Below are 27,218 nucleotides of genomic sequence, written 5' to 3'. Positions count from 1 at the left end.
AAGGAGACGTTTATCTAAAGTTCCATGTATAATAGTTGTATCTTTGGTGTAAAAATGGTGTAAAATACTTGTATGCTTGAGGAATTTTAATAAGGAGATTTTTGTTGTTTTGAATTTGGCGCCCTGCACTTTCACTGGCTGTTGGCGGGGTGGGACGCTACCATCCCGAAAATCCCAGAGAGATTAAGCAATAAGGCACAAGGGGGTATGGTATATGGCCAATATACCATTGCTAAAGGGTGTTCTTATGCACGACAACACAGTGTCTGGATATAAGCCCTTACATGGAACCCAAACCGGCTGCGTGCGTGCGCTATCGTGCATAAATGTATTTTGTCCCCCTACACCAAATGCGATCACGACACGCAGGTTAAAATAGCAAAACAAACTCTGAACCAATTACATTCATTTGGGGACAGGTTGAAAAGCATTAAACATGTATGGCAATTTAGCTAGTTAGCTTGCACTTGCTGGTTAATTTGTCCTTTTTAACTAGCTTGCTGTTGCTAGCTAATTTGTCCTGGGATAGAAACATTGAGTTGTTATTTTACCTGAAATGCACAAGGTCCTCTACTCCGCCAATTAATCCACACAAAAAAACAGCCAACCGAATCATTTCTAGTCATCTCTCCTCCTTTCAGGCTTTTTCATCGTTGAACTTATATGGTGATTGGCATCTAAACTTTCATAGTATTATCACAACTACTGGGAAAACAGTTCATCTTTCAATCACCCACGTGGGTATAACCAATGAGATGGCGGCACATGGGTACCTGCTTCTATAAACCATTGAGGAGATGGGAGAGGCAGGACTTGCAGCGCAATCTGCATCAGAAATAGAAAGGAGTTCTATTTTAGCCCTTTGCATCACAGACGCTTGTTGGCGTGCGTCAGCAGTGTGGGTGCAATAATTGAATAACATGGATTTCTACATTTATTTCACCACGCTTGTGCACGCGACGTGTCCGGTCAGCATGTTAGCCATGGTATATTGGCCATATACCACAAACCCCAAGGTGCCTTATTGCTATTATGAACTGGTTACCAACATAATTACAGCAGAGAAAATAAATGTTGTCATACCCATGGTATACGGTCTGACATACCACGGCTGTCAGTCAATCAGCACTCAGGGCTCAAACAAACCAGTTTATAAAGATAGATAAATACCTTTGCTGCATGAATGACATGACTTGCTCTGTGAGTGTATTCTAAGATTAATTGTCATCATTATAAAAGACCCCTAAACAGAACTCATACCAGTGGATATCTGGAAAGATTGAATAATTATGTGGCAAATTTGTCACAGAGCAAGCTAAGGATGTGCTGAATGGGTTAGCAGAGTGCTTGTGGTAAATCGAAGATTCCCCTAACTACAGAGCTAGGATCAGATTAAGGTTACCATAGGGGATGGGGGTGGGGTTGCAAAGGGTCTCATGGGAAGAAATCTCCCATGGGAAGTTAATCCCTGGAATTTGGAGAATTTTTCTTAAAATCTTTTTTTTTTTTAAAGTTAGCTTATAACAGTTAACATTTGTGGTATTGCAACCCCCTTCCATCACATGCGCGCGCGCAGTGCCCCCTTCCATCGCGCGCGCGCAGTGCCCCCTTCCATCGCGCGAGCGCAGTGCCCTCCCCATCGCGCGAGCGCAGTGCCCCCTCCCATCGCGCGAGCGCAGTGCCCCTCCCATCGCGCGAGCGCAGTGCCCCTCCCATCGCGCGAGCGCAGTGCCCTCCCATCCAGCGCAGTGCCCCCTCCCATCGCGCGAGCGCAGTGCCCCTCCCATCGCGCGAGCGCAGTGCCCCTCCCATCGCGCGAGCGCAGTGCCCCCTCCCATCGCGCGAGCGCAGTGCCCCTCCCATCGCGCGAGCGCAGTGCCCCCTCCCATCGCGCGAGCGCAGTGCCCCCTCCCATCGCGCGAGCGCAGTGCCCCCTTCCATCGCGCGAGCGCAGTGCCCCCTTCCATCGCGCGAGCGCAGTGCCCCCTTCCATCGCGCGAGCGCAGTGCCCCCTTCCATCGCGCGAGCGCAGTGCCCCCCTTCCATCGCGCGAGCGCAGTGCCCCTTCCATCGCGCGAGCGCAGTGCCCCTTCCATCGCGCGAGCGCAGTGCCCCTTCCATCGCGCGAGCGCAGTGCCCCCTTCCATCGCGCGAGCGCAGTGCCCCCTTCCATCGCGCGAGCGCAGTGCCCCCTTCCATCGCGCGAGCGCAGTGCCCCTTCCATCGCGCGAGCGCAGTGCCCCCTTCCATCGCGCGAGCGCAGTGCCCTCTTCCATCGCGCGAGCGCAGTGCCCTCTTCCATCGCGCGCGCAGTGCCCTCTTCCATCGCGCGCGCAGTGCCCTCTTCCATCGCGCGCGCAGTGCCCTCTTCCATCGCGCGAGCGCAGTGCCCTCTTCCATCGCGCGCGCAGTGCCCTCTTCCATCGCGCGCGCAGTGCCCTCTTCCATCGCGCGCGCAGTGCCCTCTTCCATCGCGCGCGCAGTGCCCTCTTCCATCGCGCGCGCAGTGCCCTCTTCCATCGCGCGCGCAGTGCCCTCTTCCATCGCGCGAGCGCAGTGCCCTCTTCCATCGCGCGCGCAGTGCCCTCTTCCATCGCGCGAGCGCAGTGCCCTCTTCCATCGCGCGAGCGCAGTGCCCTCTTCCATCGCGCGAGCGCAGTGCCCTCTTCCATCGCGCGCGCAGTGCCCTCTTCCATCGCGCGCGCAGTGCCCTCTTCCATCGCGCGAGCGCAGTGCCCTCTTCCATCGCGCGCGCAGTGCCCTCTTCCATCGCGCGAGCGCAGTGCCCTCTTCCATCGCGCGCGCAGTGCCCTCTTCCATCGCGCGCGCAGTGCCCTCTTCCATCGCGCGCGCAGTGCCCTCTTCCATCGCGCGAGCGCAGTGCCCTCTTCCATCGCGCGAGCGCAGTGCCCTCTTCCATCGCGCGCGCAGTGCCCTCTTCCATCGCGCGAGCGCAGTGCCCTCTTCCATCGCGCGAGCGCAGTGCCCTCTTCCATCGCGCGCCCTCTTCCATCGCGCGAGCGCAGTGCCCTCTTCCATCGCGCGCGCAGTGCCCTCTTCCATCGCGCGAGCGCAGTGCCCTCTTCCATCGCGCGAGCGCAGTGCCCTCTTCCATCGCGCGAGCGCAGTGCCCTCTTCCATCGCGCGCGCAGTGCCCTCTTCCATCACGCGCGCAGTGCCCTCTTCCATCGCGCGCGCGCAGTGCCCTTTCCATCACGCGCGCAGTGCCCCCTTCCATCGCGCGAGCGCAGTGCCCCCTTCCATCGCGCGAGCGCAGTGCCCCCTTCCATCGCGCGAGCGCAGTGCCCCCTTCCATCGCGCGAGCGCAGTGCCCTCTTCCATCGCGCGCGCAGCTGATTCTCAAGATCTTGCACACTAATGAGATGCTGTTGAGCACACACTACTACACTGTCTGAGACAAGGACTACATGCTTTATGGTACGTTTTGATTTCAATACTGGGTGGGGTGAATATATTTTATATAACATTCATGATTTTTTGTTAACTAGTAAAAGAGTAGACTACAGCAAATTGTGTTTCATTTCAAAGTAGTTTTTGCGACCATGTGGGTTAACTTGCTTGAGCCTGCTAACTGAGGAGTGTTACTTCACCTGTTCCATGCATGTTTAATTTCAAAAACACTTCTTAAGCAGTTAGATTGAACAACTCCTTTAACTATTTATCTGTACATGAAATTGAATTGTTTTTTTTTACTCCTTTTTTTCCTAATCTTAACAGGAAAATGCCAAGATTTCCAGAGACATTTCACTGCAGCAAATGTAGAAGGAATATATGTGTACATTTGTAAATACTGTGCCAAATCATGTGTGAAGAATGCAACAAAGATGCAGAATCATCTGGCTAAGTGCATAAAGTTCCCTCAGCGCACACAACAAGCAACCTGACAAAAGTCCCTCTACTTCAATTCGAGGTGAAAATGATGAATCAGACACCTTATTGTTAGCAACAGCTCATGAACCTCCTGGAATCAGAAGTTTATTTGACTCAATGGAGGAATGTAGTCAGAGAAATGCTGATGAATGCCTTGCTCGAGCTGTGTATGCAACTGATTCACCTCTGATGCTCACAGGCAATGTGTATTGGAAGAGATTTCTGAATGTTCTTCACCCAGCATACACACCCCCCCCCCCAACCAGACATGCTTTATCTACTAATTTGTTGGATACAGAGTTCAAGTGATGGGCAAGCAAACCAGAGAAAGCAGACTATTGCAATCATCTGATGGGTGGTCAAACGGTCGTGGGCAAGGAATAATTAACTACATCATCTCCACCCCTCAACCAGTAATCTACAAGAGCACAGACACAAGGGACAACAGACACACTGGTCTCTACATTGCAGATGAGCTGAAGGCAGTCATCAATGACCTTGGACCACAGAAGGTATTTGCACTGGTGACAGACAATGCTGCAAACATGAAGGCTGCTTGGTCTAAAGTGGAAGTGTCCTACCCTCACACCCATTTGCTGTGATGCTCATACATTGAATCTGCTTCTCAAGGACATCATGGCACTGAAAACAATGGATACACTCTACAAGAGAGCCAAGGAAATGGTTAGGTATGTGAAGGGTCATCAAGTTATAGCAGCAGTCTACCTCCAAGCAAAGTGAGAAGAATAAGAGCACCACATTGAAGCTGCCTAGCAACAACCCGTTGGGGTGGTGTTGTCATCATGTTTGACAGTCTCCTGGATGGGAAGGAGTCTCCAAGAAATGGCCATATCACAGTCTGCTGATATGGACAGCCCCATCAAGAGGATCCTACTGGATGATGTATTTTGGGAAAGAGTGGTAAGCAGAGGGAAACCTATAGCAGTAGCCATTGCATAGATTGAGGAAGACAATGCCATCATTTCTGATGTTCAGACTCTGCTTGCAAATGTAATATAATAAATCCATACTGCCCTGCCCACTTCACTGTTGTGCCAAGCAGAGGAAACTACAGTTCTGAAATGCATCAAAAAGCATGAAGACTTGTGCCTGAAGCCCAAACACACTGCAACGTACATGTTGGACCCCAAGTATGCTGGCAAGAGCATCCTGTCTGGTGCAGAGCTCAACAAGGCCTATGGTGTCATCACTATTGTGTCTCGCCACCTTGGCCTGGAAGAGGGCAAGGTTCTTGGCAGTCTGTCGAAGTACACTTCCAAGCAAGGGCTTTGGGATGGTGATACATTATGGCAGTCGTGCCAACATATCTCATCAGCCACCTGGTGAAAGGGACTTTGTGGATCTGAGGAAATTTCCCATGTTGCCTCCATCATCCTCCAAATCCCACCAACATCAGCTGCATCAGAGCGCAACTGGTCCTTGTTTGGGAACACACACACCAAAGAACGCAACAGGCTGACCAGTACAAGGGTTGAAAAATGTGTAGCCATCCGGGCAAATTTGAGGCTTTTTGAGCCTGACAACGAGCCATCCTCAACAAGGTTGGAAAGTGACAGTGAAGATGAGGCCTCAGAGTCTGAAGTTCAAGAGGTTCAAGTTCAAGAGGTAGACATTGAGGAGGTCCAGGGAGAAGACATGGAAGCCCGAGAGGAAGACAACCAAAGCCTTGGTTTCTAGACTGTCATTTTATGTTGAAAACATTTTTGGGAGATGCGATGGATCATTCAATATTCCCTTTATTTTGTTGCTCAGTGAAATAATCCCATGTGAAGAGTCATTTAATTAAAGTTCAATTCGTAACAATTATCCATTTATTTTTTGATTGGAAGGATTTAATCAATTTGCAATTATGTCTACTTATGATAAGGTAAAAGTTGTTTGTCTCCTTATGATATGGTAAATATATCCAATGCAAAAACCATTACATTTAAATGGTATTAATATTAATTTGCATACATTTGTTAATACCCATATATTCCTGTTAATTCCCACAGAAAGTTTCCACCTCTGAATATTCCCCAAAATGTGCAACCCTAGTTGGGGGTAAAGGCGCAGTGCCGTTAAACACATGATTTCCTTGTTTTTTTGTACAAATATAACTCTGAAAATTATGATACACATGAAGGGCATAAGAGCTTTTTGAAAAAGAATCCTAGAATTTCAGCCTGTTCAGGTGGGATGGAATTTATGGCCCACATCATGACACCACAATGTTATCTGATTATAATAGTCCAGACTGTTCATCTAGGTAAGGATGGTCTAGAGCCCATCCCCTATCAGGGCTGTGCATGTAAATATCTTCAAATTTGTTTCCTAACACCCACACGATTAGACTGAGCATTTCAAGGGCCAAAGGAGGCTCAGGGAAATAAATGATAAATCACTGTTTAATGAAAATATATTTATTAGACAGTGGTGATTACAAAAGACTACATTGGGTCTTTATCCATTAGGGAGATGTCAATATTTGACCCTGGACTGTATCTGTTAGGGGCAATGTTTGTTGTTTTCCTAGATCAGCGGGTCCCAAACCTTTTCACTCAGGCCCCCAATCCAGCATTGGGGAACATCCCGCAGGTCACATCTATTTCTATGGGCAGAAGCACTGTTCATGACAAATACCTTCACACACCTCTTGCTGGCATTTACCTGCAATTCTACACATTTTGTCGTGGGGTGAAGATGAAAAAAAACTAAAATTTTAAAGCTAATTTCCATGCAGTTCTATAGATTACGCCACATCTAATGTGTATGCATGTGATATTTGAGTGATTCAAACATTAAAACTAAATGTATCTAAATGTAAAAACAACTAAAAAATTATAGCTGAAATGGACTAGTTGATCCGGACACTTCTGACAAGTTATAAATAGCTGTAAGGTTTGCAATTACAGAGGAAAACTGACAATGCACTACTCAATTACAAAAAATAGCACCTTGTGCATTCTACTATTACGACTTTCAAGAGTCAGCTGAAAGCTGGACTGAGTTTTGGAACCACTGTCCTAGATCAGTACAGTAGCCAGGTGGAATGGGAGGATGAGCAGTTTGTTATTTTTATTTCTCTTCAAGTGCAGATCTGCTTTCATGGGCACAGCTCTGCTTCTCTACAGGCTAAGGTCCAGTTGATGGGTGAAGTTTGAGCAAACTCCCCTCCAATTCGCCTCTATTAGATTATATACAGTCTGTATGGCCTTCAAATTCACATCTGGCCTCAGTCAGTTCATGTTTCAGAATACTAACAATTCATAAGTCTAGTTCCTCAAGCTCTGAAGCTTTCTCTTTCAGAATAAATTAGGCTATAGCTACTTCCTCTAGGTCTCTTTCAGAATAACACCTATGCTATTCATACAACCTAGCCCTAGCTGTTCCACATTCAGTTCTGAATGTGCTTTCTGTGTAGCCTGGTCTTTGAAAATATTACCACTTCACAGCAGATAGGTACATGTACAACAGTTGCGCGAGAGAGAGACTGTTGAATTATTCCATTTCCAATTATTCAATCAATCAGAAACAAGGTGCTTCTAAAGGACAATGTTGCTGCTTTTGTAGTGTGGTAATACAGAAGATACACTTATCTAGGGGTGGAACAGCAGAACACAATAGAGCAAGAGAAAGACGTGAAAAGAAAAGTCGTTACCTTGACTTTGTCTCGTCTTACGCAGCAGAACGGGCAGCTCTCGTCAAATGACCAGTCTGTACCGCCTTCGGGCTCACTGCCTGTGGATCCACAAGACATTTTAGAAAGGACAGGGTATAGTACGACAAAATACATCTATGGTGGTGGTGAACAAGGTAACAAAATAAACCCTTTAGAAACGTTGGCTACACTGACACAGTCCCCTAGACTTAAGGATCACAGATGTCAGAGTCAACCACTTATTGTAGAAATCAAAACACGAGTAGATATTGACAATTGATTGGTAATTATTTTTTTTAAGTATTTTCCAGTGAATGTGGTTTCTAAGGTTATATTATGCACTACATTCACAACTGATTTTTTTTTTTTTTTACTTACATGAATACCTAAAATGAGATTAGAGCAGTGTTTCCCTAACTCGGTCCTCGAGTGCCCTAGCACTACACAGAGGATTCACATAATCAACTAATCATCCAGCTTTGATCATTTGAAATCAGCGGTGCAGTGTTAAGGCAAAAAACTAAACATGTACCCCTTGGGGATTCATTTAAGAGTCATGAGGAGGGGGAATTTAGACAAACTAAACATGTACCCCTTGGGGATTCATTTAAGAGTCATGGGGAGGGGGATATAGAAAAAGTAAACATGAACAGACACAAGGAGTTCATCTCAGACCATCAACACAAAGAAAATTACCAAATGGTGTCAGTGAGCGCGAATTGGTGCCTGGTTTGTCAGTTGCCATGGAAATCCATTTGCTTAGAGTCCTACTAACCTTCAGCAAAGAGCATAATAATATACCTAGTCAGAGGCGTTGGGCATGTTCATATTGATTCACTGTTGAACTAGGTCTACAGGGCCTATTAAACTATCTAAATGAAGAATGTCTGATGGAACAGGCTTTCATGGCCAGTTCATCATTAACCACTCTAAGTTCATATTGTATTCTATGTTCTATAAGCAATGTGTTACACTAACTTAAAATCCAGTATCATTTTTTCCGGGTCTTTTTTTAATAAATTAATTCCCGTCTTCATCAAGTATAGAAATTAATGGCCTCCCGGGTGGCACTGTACTGCAGCGCCAGCTGTGCCACCAGAGACTCTGGGTTCGCGCCCAGGCTCTGTCGTAACCCGGCCGCGACCGGGAGGTCCGTGGGGCGACACACAATTGGCCTAGCGTCGTCCGGGTTAGGGAGGGTTTGGCCGGTAGGGATGTCCTTGTCTCATCGCGCACCAGCGACTCCTGTGGTGGGCCGGGTGCAGTTCGCGCTAACCAAGGTTGCCAGGTGCACGGTGTTTCCTCCGACACATTGGTGCAGCTGGCTTCCGGGTTGGATGCACGCTGTGTTAAGAAGCAGTGCGGCTTGGTTGGGTTGTGTATCGGAGGATGCATGACTTTCAACCTTCGTCTCTCCCGAGCCGTACGGGAGTTGTAGTGATGAGACAAGATGGTAGCTACTAACAATTAGACACCACGAAATTGGGGAGAAAAAGGGAGAAAATTCAACAACAAAAAATATAGAAATTAAGAATAGGTCCCAGTATTTAATTCAAATTGGTAACATGTTTGAGTTCTATGGTTTGTTGAGCATTCTTGCAGTACTAGGAGGTTTTGGACTCTGTGTTTACACAAGCAGCCCAATTGTAATATTTTTCCCAAAAGAGCTGATCTGCCTGGTCAGAAGACCAATTAGTGGAATGAAAATCTGAATTGGTCTGCCGGTGTGATTATGACAAATTGAATGGAGCCCTGGGGGTTCTAGCTTTAGGTTTAGCTGAACTCACATTTTTATATTGTAACCCCACTGACTTCCATCATTTTCTTGGTATGGATCCTATAATCCTATTGTACTTTTCCTTAAAGCCAAAACAAATAGTATTGTAGTCCCGTTTAGTTGTTTACAGCTCTCAAAAAGAAGTTGTCAAAACCCCAAATAATGCCTAAAAGAACCGTACATGCTTTTACATCGGCTCCAAACTCCGACTTCATATGTAAGGGGGGCGGGGCAAATAGGCCTACTGGAATACTAATCCCTGCACCTCTTGATATGTTTGATTTTGTTAACAAAATCAACGCAGGCTTCAGTTCAAGAGTCTTGGATCAATGATTTGTGGTTATGAATGGGAGGGACATAATTTCGGTTTTAATTAGCGGAAGTGATGTTGGTTTGTGTGTCAGTGCAACATACGGACTCACCTTTAAATAACGTTAGGTCCTCCACCAACCTCGACCCAAACAACCCTTCTAGAATGCTCTCAAAACCTGTGGAAACAGAACAACGCATTCCATGAATATACAGAACATTCCAGAAGTGTTGTGGAATTTGTATCCATTGGAGGCCCAAAAACATGTAGCCTACAGTTCTCTGAAGATGTAAGCCTATGCATCCCGTTGCATTCACTGGAATTGTACGTACAAGGCCCTAGTCTTCTGCCAAATGGCACAATTGACCCTTTGCTAAGCCTCGCCCCCCTTGGTTACTGTTGCAACCGCAGACAATATTCTCCTGGGAAGCCCAATTCCCCATTCAACCACTGGCGAATTCCCTTCAATGATCCCAAACTGTGTTTCTAATACGCAATGAAATTAAAACAGACTACCCCTTGCTAATCAGGATACTCTTGGGCATGTTGTGGTGGACTGTCATTACAATTGCTTCACAGGAAGCTGGTGTAGCTAGCCTCTGAATGGCTCCGAATTCCCTGTCAGCATGCAGTCAAAGCTATATAACCACGTTTTGGTGCTAACTAGTGGTCTCAAATTGTATCCTGATGTCGACAGCAGATGGAAGTCATAGTCATAAAATTTTTAACTTAGTTAATTTGAGAAAACATTTTATATTAAAGTGGCTAGCTAGCATTAGCAATGCTTCGAGGTCAACGAGACAGCGCTAACAAAATGTAACAAGTATTATTTCGGATTTGAAGGGTCATTAAAAAAAATGTTCTCAGTGATCAAACACTGAGAACTGAGAAACACCAATCCTTCCTATATAGGCCTAGCTAACCTAATTCTCCACAACGCCACGGACTTCCAATTTTATCTTGAAGCCCCCCCATCAAATTTCCCCCCCCAAAAATACAAAAACATTAGCGTAATGCACATACACTACTGTTCAAACGTTTGGGGTCACAAATGTCCTTGTTTTTGAAAGAAAAGCTACATTTTTGATCCATTTAAATAACATCAAATTGATCAGAAATACAATGTAGACATTGTTAATGTTGTAAATTACTATTGTAGCTGGAAATGGCAGGTTTGTAATGGAATATCTACATTGGCGTACAGAGGCCCATTATCAGCAACCATCACTCCTGTGTTCCAATGGCCCGTTTTGTTAGCTAATCCAAGTTTATCATTTTAAAAGGCTAATTGAACATCAGAAAACCCTTTTGCAATTATGTTAGCATAGCTGAAAACTGTTGTTCTGATAAAGAAGAAATAAAACTGGCCTTCTTTAGACTAGTTGAGTATCTGGAGTATCAGCACGTGTGGGTTTGATTACAGGCCCATGATGGCCAGAAACAAAGGACTTTCTTTGGAAACTCACCAGTCAATTCTTGTTCTGAGAATTTAAGGCTATTCCATGCGAGAAACTGCCAAGAAACCGAAGATCTCGTACAGCGCTGTGTACTACTCCCTTCACAGAACAGTGCAAACTGGCCCTAACCAGAATAGAAAGAGAAGTGGGAGGCCCCGGTGCACAACTGAGCAAGAAGACAAGTACATTACACTGTCTAGTTTGAGAAACAGACACCTCACAAGTCCTCAACTGGCAGCTTCATTAAATAGTACCCGCAAAACACCAGTCAATGTCAACAGTGAAGAGGCGACTCCGGGATGGTGGCCTTCTAGGCAGTTGCAAAGAAAAAGCCATATCTCAGACTGGCCAACAAAAAGAAAAGATTAAGATGGGCAAAAGAACAGACACTTAGCCTAGCCATCACTTAAAACCCTGCCTCTTCACTGTTGACGTTGAGACTGGTGTTTTGCGGATACTATTTAATGAAGCTGCCACACACACGGGCTGTGACAAGTGTGTAATATTGGGAAACGATTGTCATAACTGACATTTTTGGTGAACATTTTTTTTGAGCTGGCAATGAAATCTTCCAAAAATTAGCTACGACATACTTAGCCTAATGAATACAACACAGCTTTGGTCTCAAAAAGTGGTTTTGAAAGCTTGGAATTTTAGAAAATTAAGCTTTTCCTCCTGATCGTGCCATTCCCTTAGCCTACCCTCTTCGTGTAAAAATTAAAAACATGTACTGGGATAACAAAAAATGTTACCCCCTAAAATTAATATATTAACAATCATGACAACAAAAATATTTCTTAAGGTTCTTATCCATAATTGTCGGTTACACAATTATTGTGCCAGCCCTGACAGACACAAAATTAGCAGGCTAGGCTATACACTGAACACAAGACCCTCTTCTCAACTGCCAAAGCCACAGCTGGAGGTCGTTCACGCGTCTCACTGGGCTGAGCACCATTCACTACAAAACATAATATGATAAGTATCCAAGCAGCCATGAACAGGTCAATGCATTACATCCTAAACTACATGGTTAATCCCATTGATCCGGTAAAGAGGTCAAAGGCAACATCCCTCCACTTGACAGTAGTTTGTCCTCAACCACACAACCTCACCACAGCTTCAAAACCCTTAAACGCAGGATGCCGTTGTTGTTTTGGTACAATGGCAAAATCAAGGACAGAGTAGTTACATTGACATAGCCTATGTTGTAAGTAGTACTACTAAGTAGTAGTCCACTCTACTAAAATCAAAATGTTGTAATTTGCTTATTTACATAGGAAGTGTTACTTGGGCTAAACACTTTGCACAAGTTACTTTCCCAGAAAATACTGTCAGGATACAAACACATGTTGTTACTCCCTTTTAAAAATCTCCGAGCAGAACAAACCGACAATCCAAGTCACCAACCCAATTCTCTTCTTCAACCAGTAATCAGCGTCATTAGTTTAACCCCCCATTCCAACCCCTTCCTCCTCCAGAACATAATGTGAAAAAAGAAACTGGTAGCTTAAATAAAAAGTGGTCAAATCTAGCCAATGAATCCAGCTAGAGCAGGGTTCTTTGGTTTCTGGGTTAGTGAACAGGACTTAGCCTAGCCATCACTTAAAACCCTGCCTCTCTCCCATTGCCCCAATCACAACCCCCTCCTTCAGAACAAAACTTGAGGAAAAATATTTCAGAAAGAAGTGGTCAAATACAGCTATAGCCCCATAGTTGAAGGCAGTACTGTAAAGTAGTTAAGTAGTACATTAAAGTATTTTTACTTAAGTAGTTTATGGTGTAAAGTAAGAGTTACAGTGTAGAATTTTAGCAACTAGGAAATTAGCAGTTTCTACTAGATAAATCAGCCAAAGTCAGACCAGCTTTCCCAGTTTGACAAATGCTGTTCCGGTGGTGGAAAAAAAATCAATAGGTGAATATCACAGCCTATCACCACACTGCCGTGTTCCACAACATATGGCAATTTTCAGAAATTACAATGCAACCCCCCTCACCAAATAATCAAACATACAGCCTGGCCCGTGAGGTGGTAGTAAAAGTTTTTTTTTTAAATAAACTTCAACATATTTTTTAATTACTAAGACCAAATGGAAACTGTATAAATGATAATAGACCTGCATTCATACAGTTTCTTTACTGTGTCCTGCACGCTAATAAATCACCCAAATGAAAGCTAGACAGTCAGGGAGCATCGAACATATACAAATAAAATGATAGAGGACAGCAAGCAAATAACACGTTTTCAGTGCGGCTCCCAGGGACCTCGTGCGGCTCCCAGGGACCTCGTGCGGCTCCCAGGGCAAAAATGAGTGACTCTCCTGCTCTACACAAAAATAGACTAACTCATAGAACATTCAGTATTGGGTTGTGGGTGTGGTGGTGCTGAATGCAACAAAAACACATGGAGAAAAAAAAGGCTACTATCTCACCATCAAAACACACCACTAGCAGTGAGCTATCAAAAAGCATGCTAGCCAATATAGGAAGGAAGCAGTAAACCAGTGACATGTGAGTTGGGACTTTGACCACCTGAAACCTCTAGGCCTAACCCATTCAATGATTGAAGAAATGAATGAGGCTGCTGTGGATAAGCAGATACAGTGGGGCAAAAAAGTATTTAGTCAGCCACCAATTGTGCAAGTTCTCCCACTTAAAAAGATGAGGCCTGTAATTTATCATAGGTACACTTCTACTATGACAGACAAAATGAGAAAGAAAAAAATCCAGAAAATCACATTGTAGGATTTTTTATGAATTTATTTGCAAATTATTGTGGAAAATAAGTATTTGGTCAATAACAAAAGTCTCTCAATACTTTGTTATATACCCTTTGTTGGCAATGACAGAAGTCAAACGTTTTCTGTAAGTCTTCACAAGGTTTTCACACACTGTTACTGGTATTTTGGCCCATTCCTCCATGCAGATCTCCTCTAGAGCAGTGATGTTTTGGGGCTGTTGCTGGGCAACACGGACTTCAACTCCCTCCAAAGATTTTCTATGGGGTTGAGATCTGGAGACTGGCTAGGCCACTCCAGGACCTTGAAATGCTTCTTACGAAGCCACTCCTTCGTTGCCCGGGCGGTGTGTTTGGGATCATTGTCATGCTGAAAGACCCAGCCACGTTTCATCTTCAATGCCCTTGCTGATGGAAGGAGGTTTTCACTCAAAATCTCACGATACATGGCCCCATTCATTCTTTCCTTTACACGGATCAGTCGTCCTGGTCCCTTTGCAGAAAACAGCCCCAAAGCATGATGTTTCCACCCCCATGCTTTACAGTAGGTATGGTGTTCTTTGGATGCAACTCAGCATTCGTTGTCCTCCAAACACAACGAGTTGAGTTTTTACCAAAAAGTTATATTTTGGTTTCATCTGACCATATGACATTCTCCCAATCTTCTTCTGGGTCATCCAAATGCTCTCTAGCAAACTTCAGACGGGCCTGGACATGTACTGGCTTAAGCAGGGGGATACGTCTGGCACTGCAGGATTTGAGTCCCTGGCGGCGTAGTGTGTTACTGATGGTAGGCTTTGTTACTTTGGTCCCAGCTCTCTGATCATTCACTAGGTCCCCCGTGTGGTTCTGGGATTTTTGCTCACCGTTCTTGTGATCGTGGAGCCCCAGATCGAGGGAGATTATCAGTGGTCTTGTATGTCTTCCATTTCCTAATAATTGCTCCCACCGTTGATTTCTTCAAACCAAGCTGCTTACCTATTGCAGATTCAGTCTTCCCAGCCTGGTGCAGGTCTACAATTTTGTTTCTGGTGTCCTTTGACAGCTCTTTGGTCTTGGCCATAGTAGAGTTTGGAGTGTGACTGAGGTTGTGGACAGGTGTCTTTTATACTGATAACAAGTTCAAACAGGTGCCGTTAATACAGGTAACGAGTGGAGGACAGAGGAGCCTCTTAAAGAAGAAGTTTAGAGGTCTGTGAGAGCCAGAAATCTTGCTTGTTTGTAGGTGACCAAATACTTATTTTCCACCATAATTTGCAAATAAATTCATAAAAAAATCCTACAATGTGATTTTCTGGATTTTTTTCCTCATTTTGTCTGTCATAGTTGAAGTGTACCTATGATGAAAATTACAGGCCTCTCGCATCTTTTTAAGTGGGAGAACTTGCACAATTGGTGACTGACTGAATACTTTTTTGCCCCACTGTATATAGGCCGACAGAATTTAGAGAAGAATAGGCCTACAGAGTAGAGATATGCTTCTGGCACTAGCCTATAGCCTGTAGACATGGCAGTAACAAGGTGCAAGGTAAAGAAGTGTGGAACAAAGACTTAATGATTCAATAACCATTAGGCTTGGCTACACTACTAAACTAATGAGAGAGAAAATCTATTAAGGCCAATTGTGAAAAGATTCAGGCTAGTATCAGAGTATAACAAAGAAAGTTGCCCTACCATTACATTTTTTCAAAAAAAAAAAAAAAAAAAAAAAAAAAAAAAACACTGGAACCTTCCATTTCCATTGGCTTTGTGCCCAGTCTCCAGTGTCATGTTTCGTAACGGACCACACACACACACACACACACACACACACACAATGGTGATCTGCCATTCATTCGGCGTAATGCGTTTTGGGGACCACCCCGCTGGGGGATGTCAGACTGCTGTCACAAACAGACTCTACATGTAGTATCGTGCAAACTACAGCACATTTACACCCAAAAACTATTTTACTCTGTTTCATCAGTCCATTGTTGATATAGTCACAACATTTTTTGCATGTCAGTGTTCAGTGTTTTCTAGATATAGAACTTTCAAAAACACAGCCGATATGATGCAAAATAGATCACATCATAGCGCCTGTATCTTGAAAGTCATACAGCTTGAAAACAGGAAACGTGCAAAACATGTTGGGACTATATCAACAATGGACTGATGAAACAGAGTAAAATAGTTTTGGGGTGGAGTTTTCCTTTAAGAGCATCTGAACTGAGACCACCTCTCCTACATCCCAAAAGGTGGTTATGTGTAAAAGATCACGTAGTCTAACTAAATGTTATATGAGCTCCTCATATAAGCTATACTGTAGGACTGCATGAAAACAGTTAAGCTTCTTTCTACTATGAGGAACCAGCTGCAGCACAACTGTCTGTTGTTACCATACAGCTACACTGAGTTCACCACTCAATCTCCATTCTCCTACCTATATCTCTAACCAAATCAGGGCTGAGGATGAAGAAGAGATTTGGAGCAACACCCTCTCCCCTCCCAGAAGCACTTAACTCCTGAAATCCCATTGTAGTAAAGCTCTGGGTAGTAATTCCCCTTAGGTACAGCTCTAGGATCAGTTTAACATCCCCAAATCTTAATCTTAACTATTTAAGGGAAACCTAGAATCTGACCTTGGATGAGTGTCATGGGAGCAAAATGATCCTAATCTAAAAGACTGGACCACTACTGTAAGCTAACTACTAATACAGAAAGTATAATACTGGTTAAGTGATCTTAAAATGGACAAGATATACAGGCTGTCACGGTATAGGATGCTATCAACTACTTTGGGCATGAAGCCTAATGAAAGACATAGTGTTGATAAGACTAGGGTTCTGAACATTATGCCTACAGTTACATATTCATCAGATAAGTAGTGAAGGAAGAGGTCGACCGATTAAATCGGAATGGCCGATTAATTAGGGACGATTTCAAGTTTTCATAACAATCGGAAATCGGTATTTCTGGACGCCGATTTTGCAGTTTTTTTATTTTATTTTTTACATCTTTATTTAACTAGGCAAGTCAGTTAAGAACACATTCTTATTTTCAATGACGGCCTAGGAACGGTGGGTTAACTGCCTCCTTCAGGGGCAGAACGACAGATTTTCAGCTTGTCGGCACAGGGGATCCAATCTTGCAACCTTACAGTTAACTAGTCCAACGCAATAACGACCTGCCTCTTGTTGCACTCCACTAGGAGACTGCCTGTTACGCGAATGCAGTAAGCCAAGGTAAGTTGTTAGCTAGCAATAAACTTATCTTATAAAAAACAATCATAATCACTAGTTAACTACACATGGTTGATGATATTACTAGATATTATCTAGCGTGTCCTGCGTTGCGTATAATCTGACTGAGCATACAAGCATACAAGTATCTAAGTATCTGACTGAGCAGTGGTAGGCAGAAGCAGGCGCGTAAACATTCATTCAAACAGCACTTTCGTGCGTTTTGCCAGCAGCTCTTTGTTGTGCGTCCAGCATTGCGCTGTTTATGACTTCAAGCCTATCAACTCCCGAGATGAGGCTAGTGTAACCGAAGTGAAATGGCTGGCTAGTTAGCGCACGCTAATAACTTTTCAAACATCACTCGCTCTGAGCCTGTGGTTGTTTCCCTTGCTCTGCATGGGTAACGCTGCTTCGGGGGTGGCTGTCGTTGTTGTGTTTCTGGTTCGAGCCCAGGGAGGAGCGAGGAGAGGGACGGAAGCTATACTGTTACAGTGACAAAACTAAAGTGCCTATAAGAACAAGTGCACCAGTCCCTCCTGCAGCAAAACACCCCCACAACATGAGGCATAAGCATTTGATCACCTACAAACCAGTAAGAATTCCGTCTCTCACAGACCTGTTAGTTTTTCTTTAAGAAGCCCTCCTATTCTCCACTCGTTATCTGTATAAAATACACCTGACCACACACTCAAACAGACTCCAACCTCTCCACAATGGCCAAGACTAGAGAGCTGTGTAAGGACATCAGGGATAAAATTGTACACCTGCACAAGGCTGGGATGGGCGACAGGACAATAGGCAAGCAGCTTGGTGAGAAGGCAACAACTGTTGGCGCAATTATTAGAAAATGGAAGAAGTTCAAGATGACGGTCAATCACCCTCGGTCTGGGACTCCATGCAAGATCTCACCTCGTGGGGCATCAAGGATCATGAGGAAGGTGAGGGATCAGCCCAGAACTACACGGCAGGACCTGGTCAATGACCTGAAGAGAGCTGGGACCACAGTCTCAAAGAAAACCATTAGTAACACACTACGCCGCCATGGATTAAAATCCTGCAGCGCATGCAAGGTCACCCTGCTCAAGCCAGCGCATGTCCAGGCCCATCTGAAATTTGCCAATGACCATCTGGATGATCCAGAGGAGGAATGGGAGAAGGTCATGTGGTCTGATGAGACAAAGAGCTTTTTGGTCTAAACTCCACTCGCCGTGTTTGGAGGAAGAAGAAGGATGAGTACTACCCCAAGAACACCATCCCAACCGTGAAGCATGGTGGTGGAAACATCAATCTTTGGGGATGCTTTTCTGCAAATGGGACAGGACGACTGCACCGTATTGAGAGGAGGATGGATGGGGCCATGTATCGTGAGATCTTGGCTAACAACCTCCTTCCCTCAGTAAGAGCATTGAAGATGGGTCGTGGCTGGGTCTTCCAGCATGACAACGACCCAAAACGCACAGCCAGGGCAACTAAAGAGTGGCTCCGTAAGAAGCATCTCAAGGTCTTGGAGTGGCCAAGCCAGTCTCCGGACCTGAACCCAATAGAACATCTTTGGAGGGAGCTGAAAGTCCGTATTGCCCAGCGACAGCCCCGAGACCTGAAGGATCTGGAGAAGGTCTGTATGGAGGAGTGGGCCAAAATCCCTGCTGCAGTGTGTGCAAACCTGGTCAAGAACTACAGGAAACGTATGATCTCTGTAATTGCAAACAAAGGTTTCTGTACCAAAAATTAAGTTCTGCTTTTCTGATGTATCAAATACTTATGTCATACAATAAAATGCAAATTAATTACTTAAATCATACAATGTGATTATCTGGATTTTTGTTTTAGATTCCGTGTCTCACAGTTGAAGTGTACCTATGATAAAAATGACAGACCTCTACATACCTTTTAAGTAGGAAAACCTGCAAAATCGGCAGTGTATCAAATACTTGTTCTCCCCACTGTATGTATGTATGTATGTAGATAAGGACGTTTGAGAGCTTCTTGTTGAGTTGACAGGAAAATCAAATCCGACTGATGATACTGGACCGTTATATTCCTGTGAGTGTGCGTGCATGGGTCAGTTCTGACGTTTATGATGGGGGAAGAGTGAAAAGAGATGACGGACTCATCAAAAGAAAACAGCCTACATATCTGACACAATAGCAGCTATAGCAGGACTAGAGTCACTTCTATTTTAAGTCAATTGATTCAGTAGCCTATGTGAATCAAAATCCTATTCATTAAAGAAAAATAAGGGACTTTCAGGGCACGCTCCCTAGCCTACTTCAAAACTCTGGCAATTTCTAAGCAGTGATATTAAGGCTCTAAGACCTTCTTACACCACAGTTTGAGCTGGAAAAAAAATGTGCCTCAGTGCATGACGTTGTTACGTCTCTCTCTCTTTCATCATCAAGGTACTTCCTCTCCTCTCGGTTAGGGGCTGTGTACCATGCTCCCTCTCTCCCAATCACTGTTCTCTACTCCAGACAGTATAGGGTTATGGCTGACATTTAGTCTCCTCTAAGCAGCCTTCACAGGGAGTATCACAGAGGTGATCTCCCCTAAATTGGGGAGCGTCTCTCCTTCAGGGTAGATCCGCAGAAAGGAATCAGCATAACTAAAACACAAGTTAAGGTCTGGGGCCGGTCATCACAACAATAAATCAGTTTAAAAGGTATTTTAAGGCTTAAACAGAAGTGCATGTTTATAATATGATGTAAGCGTCATCATATGATCACATGTAGCAGTGAGGTTGACCGCGCGCACACACACACACACACACACACACACACACACACACACACACACACACACACACACACACACACACACACACACACACACACACACACACACACACACACACAGCGGTGGTCAGTGTCACTTCCCTACATGAGCATTGTCTTATTTCTATTACAGCATGTTGGATGACTGTCATTCATATTCCATTCACCCAGTTCAATGTAACATTGATAGGTTTAGGCTACTACGATACTCAAACTTTCATGAGGTTGCTACGACCTAGCCGCTGTAAACTTTCATTCATAGTAGGTGCACACAGGTCAAAAGACAAATGATGAGGTGACAGACATTGACCTTCAATTCCGCCTTGCACACTCTTGCCTACATCTAGCTGATATAGGGTGTAATCATTAGTCCAACAGTTTCAAACAAGAGTTTATATAGAACAAATTCAGGTATGTTTATCCTCATTTTGTTCCGTTTGCTTCCGTTTAAGAAGAGTAAACAGAAGCGGCGGAATGAATACACCCCTGATCACGTAAACACAGTTCACATTCATAACAGCCACGTTGTATTCCTTCTCTTCCCTTTCGATTGTGGACTTCAAGGCACAACACATCAGCTGTATGTGACCAGCTGAAAAAACCTTTCCAAGCCAAACCATATCACTGCTACACACTCCTACATCGTTGTCACCATATCAGCTAAAGTAACATCATAGTGAACATAGCTAATAGAACTAACACATTATTATAAACTGGGTGGTTTGCACCCTGAATTCTGATTGGCTGAAAGTCATGGTATATCAGATGGTATACCACAGGTATGACAAAACATTTAGTTTTACTGCTCTATTTACGTTGGTAACCAGTTTATAACATCAATAAGGCACCTTTGGGGTTTGTGGTATATGGCGAATATACCACGGCCAAGGTCTGTATCCAGGCACTCAGCGTGGCGCATAACATCAGCCGTTGTATATTGGACACATATTTCACCTCCTCAGGCCTTATTGCTTAAGTAAACCTGCTACAATCATGCAGTAACGTTAGTGTACAGTCAGTAAGAAGTTACACCGACGGGCCCGGTGGCAATAAATTAGTAATAACAAAAGCTTCCCTTGACTTGGAAGAGTTCCAGTGCCGTGTTGGAAAGTCATGGCCAGCAAGCTAACATAGCAATCTGTGTTTGAGCAGGGTGTTTAAATAGGCTAAACTAGCTAGCTGCATTTTCTAGCTAAGTAAATGAAATTGAAAGAAATCCAAATTCTCTCTCTTGCTTCTTCATTTTGGAAGAAATTAATTTGGTCAAAATGATTGTTTCTCTCTCTCTTTGAGTCAACTACTCACCGTGTTGTGCACTGCAGTGCTAGCTAGTTAGCTAGCTGTAGTTTATGCTTTCAGTACTAGATTAATTACCTGATCCTTTAATTGGGTGGACAACATGTCAGTCCATGCTGCAAGAGGCTGGAGGACATCCTCTGGAAGTTGTCATAATTACTGTGCAAGTCTATGGAAGGGGGTGAGAAACATGAGCCTTTTATGTTTTGTTTTGAAGTCAATGTACCCCAGAGGAGGACGGATGCTAGCTGTCCTCCGACAACACCATGGTGCTACCCTACCCTCTACTCTACTGTAGAGCTTCTTTGCAAAAGTGTGTTTTAATCAGTTATTTGGTGACGTGATAATATTTAGTATAGTTTTTATCTAAAAAGGATTCCTTTTTTAAATGTTTTACTATTTTAATTAAGAAATTCACTGAGGAGGATGGTCCACGCCTTCCTCTGAGGAGCCTCCACTGCACAGCAAAAAGGAAATGCTAGAGCAAGGCTTAATGCATCAGAATCAGAGCAGACTATAGCCAAGTACACAGGGCTAGCCTATGCTATAGTTCTCTGACCCGAAAACAGCCTAATCGTGTAGCAAATACACATGTATTAGCCTAAACATTCATATTTATTAGGGATGTCAGACAACAACAAAATTGGTTGATAGTATTTTTCTATATACAGACAAACACACCCTGTGTTTGAATAAAATCCACTACATATGCACTGAGCTTGTCTGATGCTTTAAGCACACTATTTGATAAAATAATTAAGACTAGGGTTGCAAAGGGTCAGAAACGTTTCTGTAAATTTCCTGATTTTTTCAGGAAATTTTCCATGGGAAGTTAAGCCCAGGAATATTGCTTAAATTCATCAAAAAAGTTAGCTTATAACAGTGAACTTTTTTTGTGGGATACACAGAAGGCAATTCTAGGTCTTGTGGCATATTTTGGTTAAACTTTCCCCAATTCAATGGAATTGCAACCCTCTGCATGCAGAGTGCATTCTTCCATCACATATACAGCTGATTCTCAAGATCATGCACACTAATGAGATGCTATTGAGCCCACACTACTACACTGTCTGAGCCAAGGACTACATGCTTTATGGTAAGTTTTGATTACAATACTGTGTGGGGTGAATATATGACATTCATGATTTTTTGTTAACTAGTAAATAGCAGCTTAGGTGTGTTAAAATAATTTCTAACAATTTCTGCTAGTTAGTTTTTGCTACAATGTGGGTTTCAACTTGCTTGAGCCTGCTAACTGATGAGTGTTAATACACTTGTTTCCATACATGTTTAATTTCAAAAACACTTCTTACAAAGGTGTTGTTTAATCTAACTGCATATGGAATTGTATTTGGGCTGTTTTTTTTCTAATTATTTTCTAATATTTACAGGAATATGGCATGGGCACTATTTGATGTGTGGAGACATTTCACTGCAGCTAATGTAGAAGGAAAATATGTATACATTTGCAAATATTGAGCCAAATCATGTGAAAAACGCAACAAAGATGCAGAATCCTCTGGCCAAGTGAATAACGTTCCCTCAGCGTTCACAACAAACAACCTCTGACAAAGGTCACTCAACATCTATTCGAGGTGAAAATTATGAATCAGACACTTTATCAATAGCAACAGCTCATGGTCCTCCTGGAATCAGAAGTATTTTTGACTCAATGGAGGAATGTAGTCAGAAATGCTGATGAATGTCTTGCTCGAGCTGTGTATGAAACTGGCTCACCTCTGATGCTCACAGGAAATGTGTATTGGAAGAGATGTCTGAATGTTCTTCACCCAGCATACACCCCTCCAACCAGACATGCTTTGTCTACTCATTTGCTGGATGCAGAGTTCAAGTGAAGATCAAGCAAATCATAGAGAAAGCAGACTGTATTGCAATCATCTCTGATGGTGGTCAATTGTTCGTATGCAAGGAACTAACTAACTACATCATCTCCACCCCTCAACCATTATTCTACAAGAGCACAGACAAGGGACAAGAGACACACCGGTCTCTACATTGCAGATGAGCTGAAGGTAGTCATCAATGACCTTGGACCACAGAAGGTATTTGCACTGGTGACAGACAATGCTGCGAACATGAAGGCTGCTTGGTCTAAAGTGGAGGAGTCCTACCCTCACACCCATTGGCTGTGATGCTCATACATTGAATCAGCTCCTCAAGGACATCATGGCACTGAAAACAATGGATACAATCTACAAGAAAGCCAAGGAAATGGTAAGGTATGTGAAGGGTGATCAAGTTACAGCAACAATTTACCTCATCGTGAAAAGAAAAAGAGCACCACATTGAAGCTGCCCAGCAACAACCCTTGGGGTGGTTGTCATCATGTTTGACAAGTCTTCTGAAGGGGAAGGAGTCTCTCCAAGAAATGGCCATATCACAATCTGCCGATATGGACAGCCCCGTCAAAGGGATCCTCCTGGATGATGCATTTTGGGAGAGAGTGGTAAGCAGCCTGAAACCTATAGCAGTAGCCATTGCACGGATTGAGGGAGACAATGCCATCCTGTCTGATGTTCAGACTCTGCTTGCAGATGTAAGAGAAGAAATCCATACTGCCCTGCCCACTTCACTGTCGCTCCAAGCAGTGGAAACTGCAGTTCTGAAATACATAAAAAGCGTGAAGACTTGTGCCTGTAGCCCAAACACGCCGCAGCGTACATGTTGGACCCCAAGTATGCGGGCAAGAGCATCCTGTCTGGTGCAGAGATCAACCAGGCCTATGGTGTTATCACTATCGTGTCTCGCCACCTTGGCCTGGATGAGGGCAAGGTTCTTGGCAGTCTGGCGAAGTACACTTCCAAGCAAGGGCTTTGGGATGGTGATGCAATATGGCAGTCGAGCCAACATATCTCATCAGCCAGTGGAAGTGACTTTGTGGATCTGAGGGTCTTTCCCCTGTTGCCTCCATCATCCTCCAAATCCCACCAACATCAGCTGCATCAGAGTGCAACTGGTCCTTGTTTGGGAACACACACACCAAAGAACGCAACAGGCTGACCAGTACAAGGGTTGAAAAATGTGTAGCCATCCGGGCAAATTTGAGACTTTTTGAGCCTGACAATGAGCCATCCTCATCATGGTTGGACAGTGACAGTGAAGATGAGGCCTCAGAGTCTGATGTTCAAGAGGTGGACATTGAGGTCCTGGGAGAAGACATGGAAGCCTGAGAGGAAGACAACCAAAGCCTTACATCTGTAAAATGATAGTTTCTAGACTATGTTGAAAAGGTTTTTGGGAGATGTGATGGATCATTCAATATTCCCTTTCTTTTGATGTTCAATGAAATCATCCCATGTGAAGCAGACTCAATTAAAGTTCAATTCGTAACTGAATTATGTTTTTTTCGATTGGAAGGATTTAATCAATTTGCAATTATGTCTACTTATGATAAGGTAAAAAGGTTTAATGTTTGTCTCCATTTGATATAGTAAATATATAGTAAAAAAAACATCTACATTTAAATTGCATTCATATTAATTTGCATATATTTCCGTTAATACCGATATATTCCCACATAAAGTTTCCACCTCTGAATATTCCCCAAAATGTGCAACCCCAATTAAGACCTGGTCAATGAGCCCGATGGTCACAAAATAAATTGGGAGTTCCTGTGTGACAAGCGCACGTTGTCTCGCTCTCCACCCTACTGCAGCAAAAAAGCACCATAGCGAAGCAAGTGTTTGTTGCGCTGTCTGTGCTGAAGCTGCAACTTAATTTCAGTCATATAGTTTCTTGTTTGACTGAAAAGTTCTGTTACCAGAAATCCCAAATGTGTTTAGGAAAAACATTCCCCTCAACCCTTGCTCTCTTTACAGGAAACATAAGCATTGCATGCATATGATCAATATGGCCTATCATAATCACGTCAACAAATTGGTTATAACAAACTCCGATCACAGCAATGTCGACAACAAAATGGATGCAGAGGACATGAAAAATAAACTTGAAAACAGGCAAATGTTTACTGGTTGCTCAGGAGGGAAAGATTAGTAGTTTCTACAACTTACTAGAGATCAAGAAAAAGGTGGTTTATCAGAGCAAGCATTGTATGAGTATTATGTGGGCAAAACAGTTACTATAAGATTACAATATTATTTTTTCTGACCATTTGGAACAGTAAAGAACTCTCAATAAATAAGTGTACTCTGCTCCAATGAGAATAAAAATGAGATTAAAAACAGTCGCATGCATTTGTGAAATCTGGTTTATTTACTGTTTAGGCTAAATATTAAAAGTTCCCTTGGTTATTTAATTTTAAAACAAAAATGCTTGATTGCATTTCAAATCATGAATATCTTGTATGCTGTGTGATAGCATGAATGAATGAAATCAATGTAGAAATATATCTCAATATAGAAATATAGGCCTAAGTTAGGGTATTAAGACTAAACAGGATGTGCTCTTAGTCCTACAGCTCGACGGTGGTTACACAAGGTTTCTATACTAAGCCTACTAATGACATTACTTATTATTATAGTGATGATCATAATTGTAATCAAAATGAGATCAAGAAAAAGGAGGATATAGGAACGAGAGTTGCGTGCATTTGTGACAAACAGGCGCTGTTAGATTACACAAGATCAGTAGGCTATTAAAACAAATAGGCAACAGAAGCAGGATGTCTTATTTCTGTAGATAAAGATATATATATATATAGAGAGAGATGATTTATAAAGCCAGGCACATTTAACAGTTAGGCTATTGATTATAGACCCAATTAAGTTGGGGTTTCCGCTCTCGTCAATTTTGTTAGAGAATTAGGCTAAGGTAAGGTAAGGGCTGCTGCGTCGTCTCTGCTGCCTCCACCACATTGTTCTCAATCCCAATATGCTGCTTAACTTTGCTACTATGCACATAGCAACATAGGGAAAGGTGTAAATTCTACAGCGTACTGAAGACTATTTCAGAACCGCGGACAGCGACCAGAATCCAAAGTGGGAGAAAGTGCATGATATAAAATAATGATTTATTACTGTTGCAGCATTATTTTTACATAATATAATCATATACAATTTAAGTATCACTGTGCCATCCCCGTGGCCTCTACAATGGATTACACCACTAAGACCGGCGCCAATCAGACAGGTGTCTTGTGCACCAAAGAAAAATAAATGTGTGATTGCTCGACAAAAGAAATCTCAGTCGACCAAACCATTGACCAGTCGACTAAAATGGGGTCAGCCAAATTCTACAGGACATTCAACATATCTTATAGGGTGCTGTCCTGTAGAGATGGAACAATAGGTGTCAAAATCAATGCGTAGTTACCTATGCACCGTAATGCGTCAGTAACCGTATTGAAAATGGCAAGGGTTACAGCATTCTGGGAGGGGAAACAAATACACGCTCAACTAATCCATCCTAAACCTAATGTGACCTAACAGCCCAATAGTGTTATGCTGCTCTTAAAATAACCTACAGAGACTAAAGCCTATGCACATATGTACGTCTCTATGTAAAACCAATTAAAAGGCCATGTGATAAAGTATGTTGGTGTTTTGGTGCATCGCTCTGTAAAGACTACCTGACCTATGGCATAGCCTACGGCCGTTACAATGAGGCCATGCACCAAATCAAGATTATTAGTCTACCAATTAGAAGACATGGTTTAATCTATGCTAGGAAAAAAATCATTAATTTAATCCCAAACATAGATGTGCTAAATAAAAAGGGGTCTTCAACCATTTTTTTGCCCAGGGACCCCTCCCTGATAACCGGCGACCAACAACGTACATTAGAAAATAGCTTTCACATCAAGGCTTGACTTTTTTTTTTTTTGCCACTTGTCCTTTGGACAAGTAGGTCAGATTCTTTGACAAATGCTCAACTCACTTGTGTGTATATACAAAAATGTTTTTTAAAGATATGTACATCATTGTTGGCTGATGCAAGGAACCACTTTACAAAATAAAAGCCTGTCTCAAAATACACCACTGCCCCTTTAAGGTTCTCCTGGAGGATGTTTGGCCAACCCTTCCTAACCTATAAAATATTGCAACGTTACAATTACAACCAAATACTAAAGTAATTCCCTCCAGGGCTCAAAATGAGTGTTTTCTGTTGTCTCTTCGTC

General features: G+C 43.3%; 1 protein-coding gene across 1 annotated transcript in view; it reads right to left on the bottom strand.

Moving 5' to 3' along the window:
• LOC112247653 overlaps nt 1–27,218 on the bottom strand; it is a 70,487-nt gene that overhangs the window by 38,821 nt on the left and 4,448 nt on the right. The window contains exons 2-3 of the mRNA XM_042306318.1: nt 9,752–9,817; nt 7,553–7,632 (exon numbers count right to left, since the gene is read on the bottom strand). Coding sequence (XP_042162252.1) covers nt 7,553–7,632; nt 9,752–9,817 — 146 coding nt within the window. The remainder of the gene's footprint in view (nt 1–7,552; nt 7,633–9,751; nt 9,818–27,218) is intronic.

This window comes from Oncorhynchus tshawytscha, linkage group LG25 (assembly GCF_018296145.1).
Source record: "Oncorhynchus tshawytscha isolate Ot180627B linkage group LG25, Otsh_v2.0, whole genome shotgun sequence".
NCBI classification, from domain to species: domain Eukaryota; kingdom Metazoa; phylum Chordata; class Actinopteri; order Salmoniformes; family Salmonidae; genus Oncorhynchus; species Oncorhynchus tshawytscha.
The sequence above is the reverse complement of the archived record's forward strand: the minus strand, read 5'-3'. Positions and strand labels throughout refer to the sequence as shown.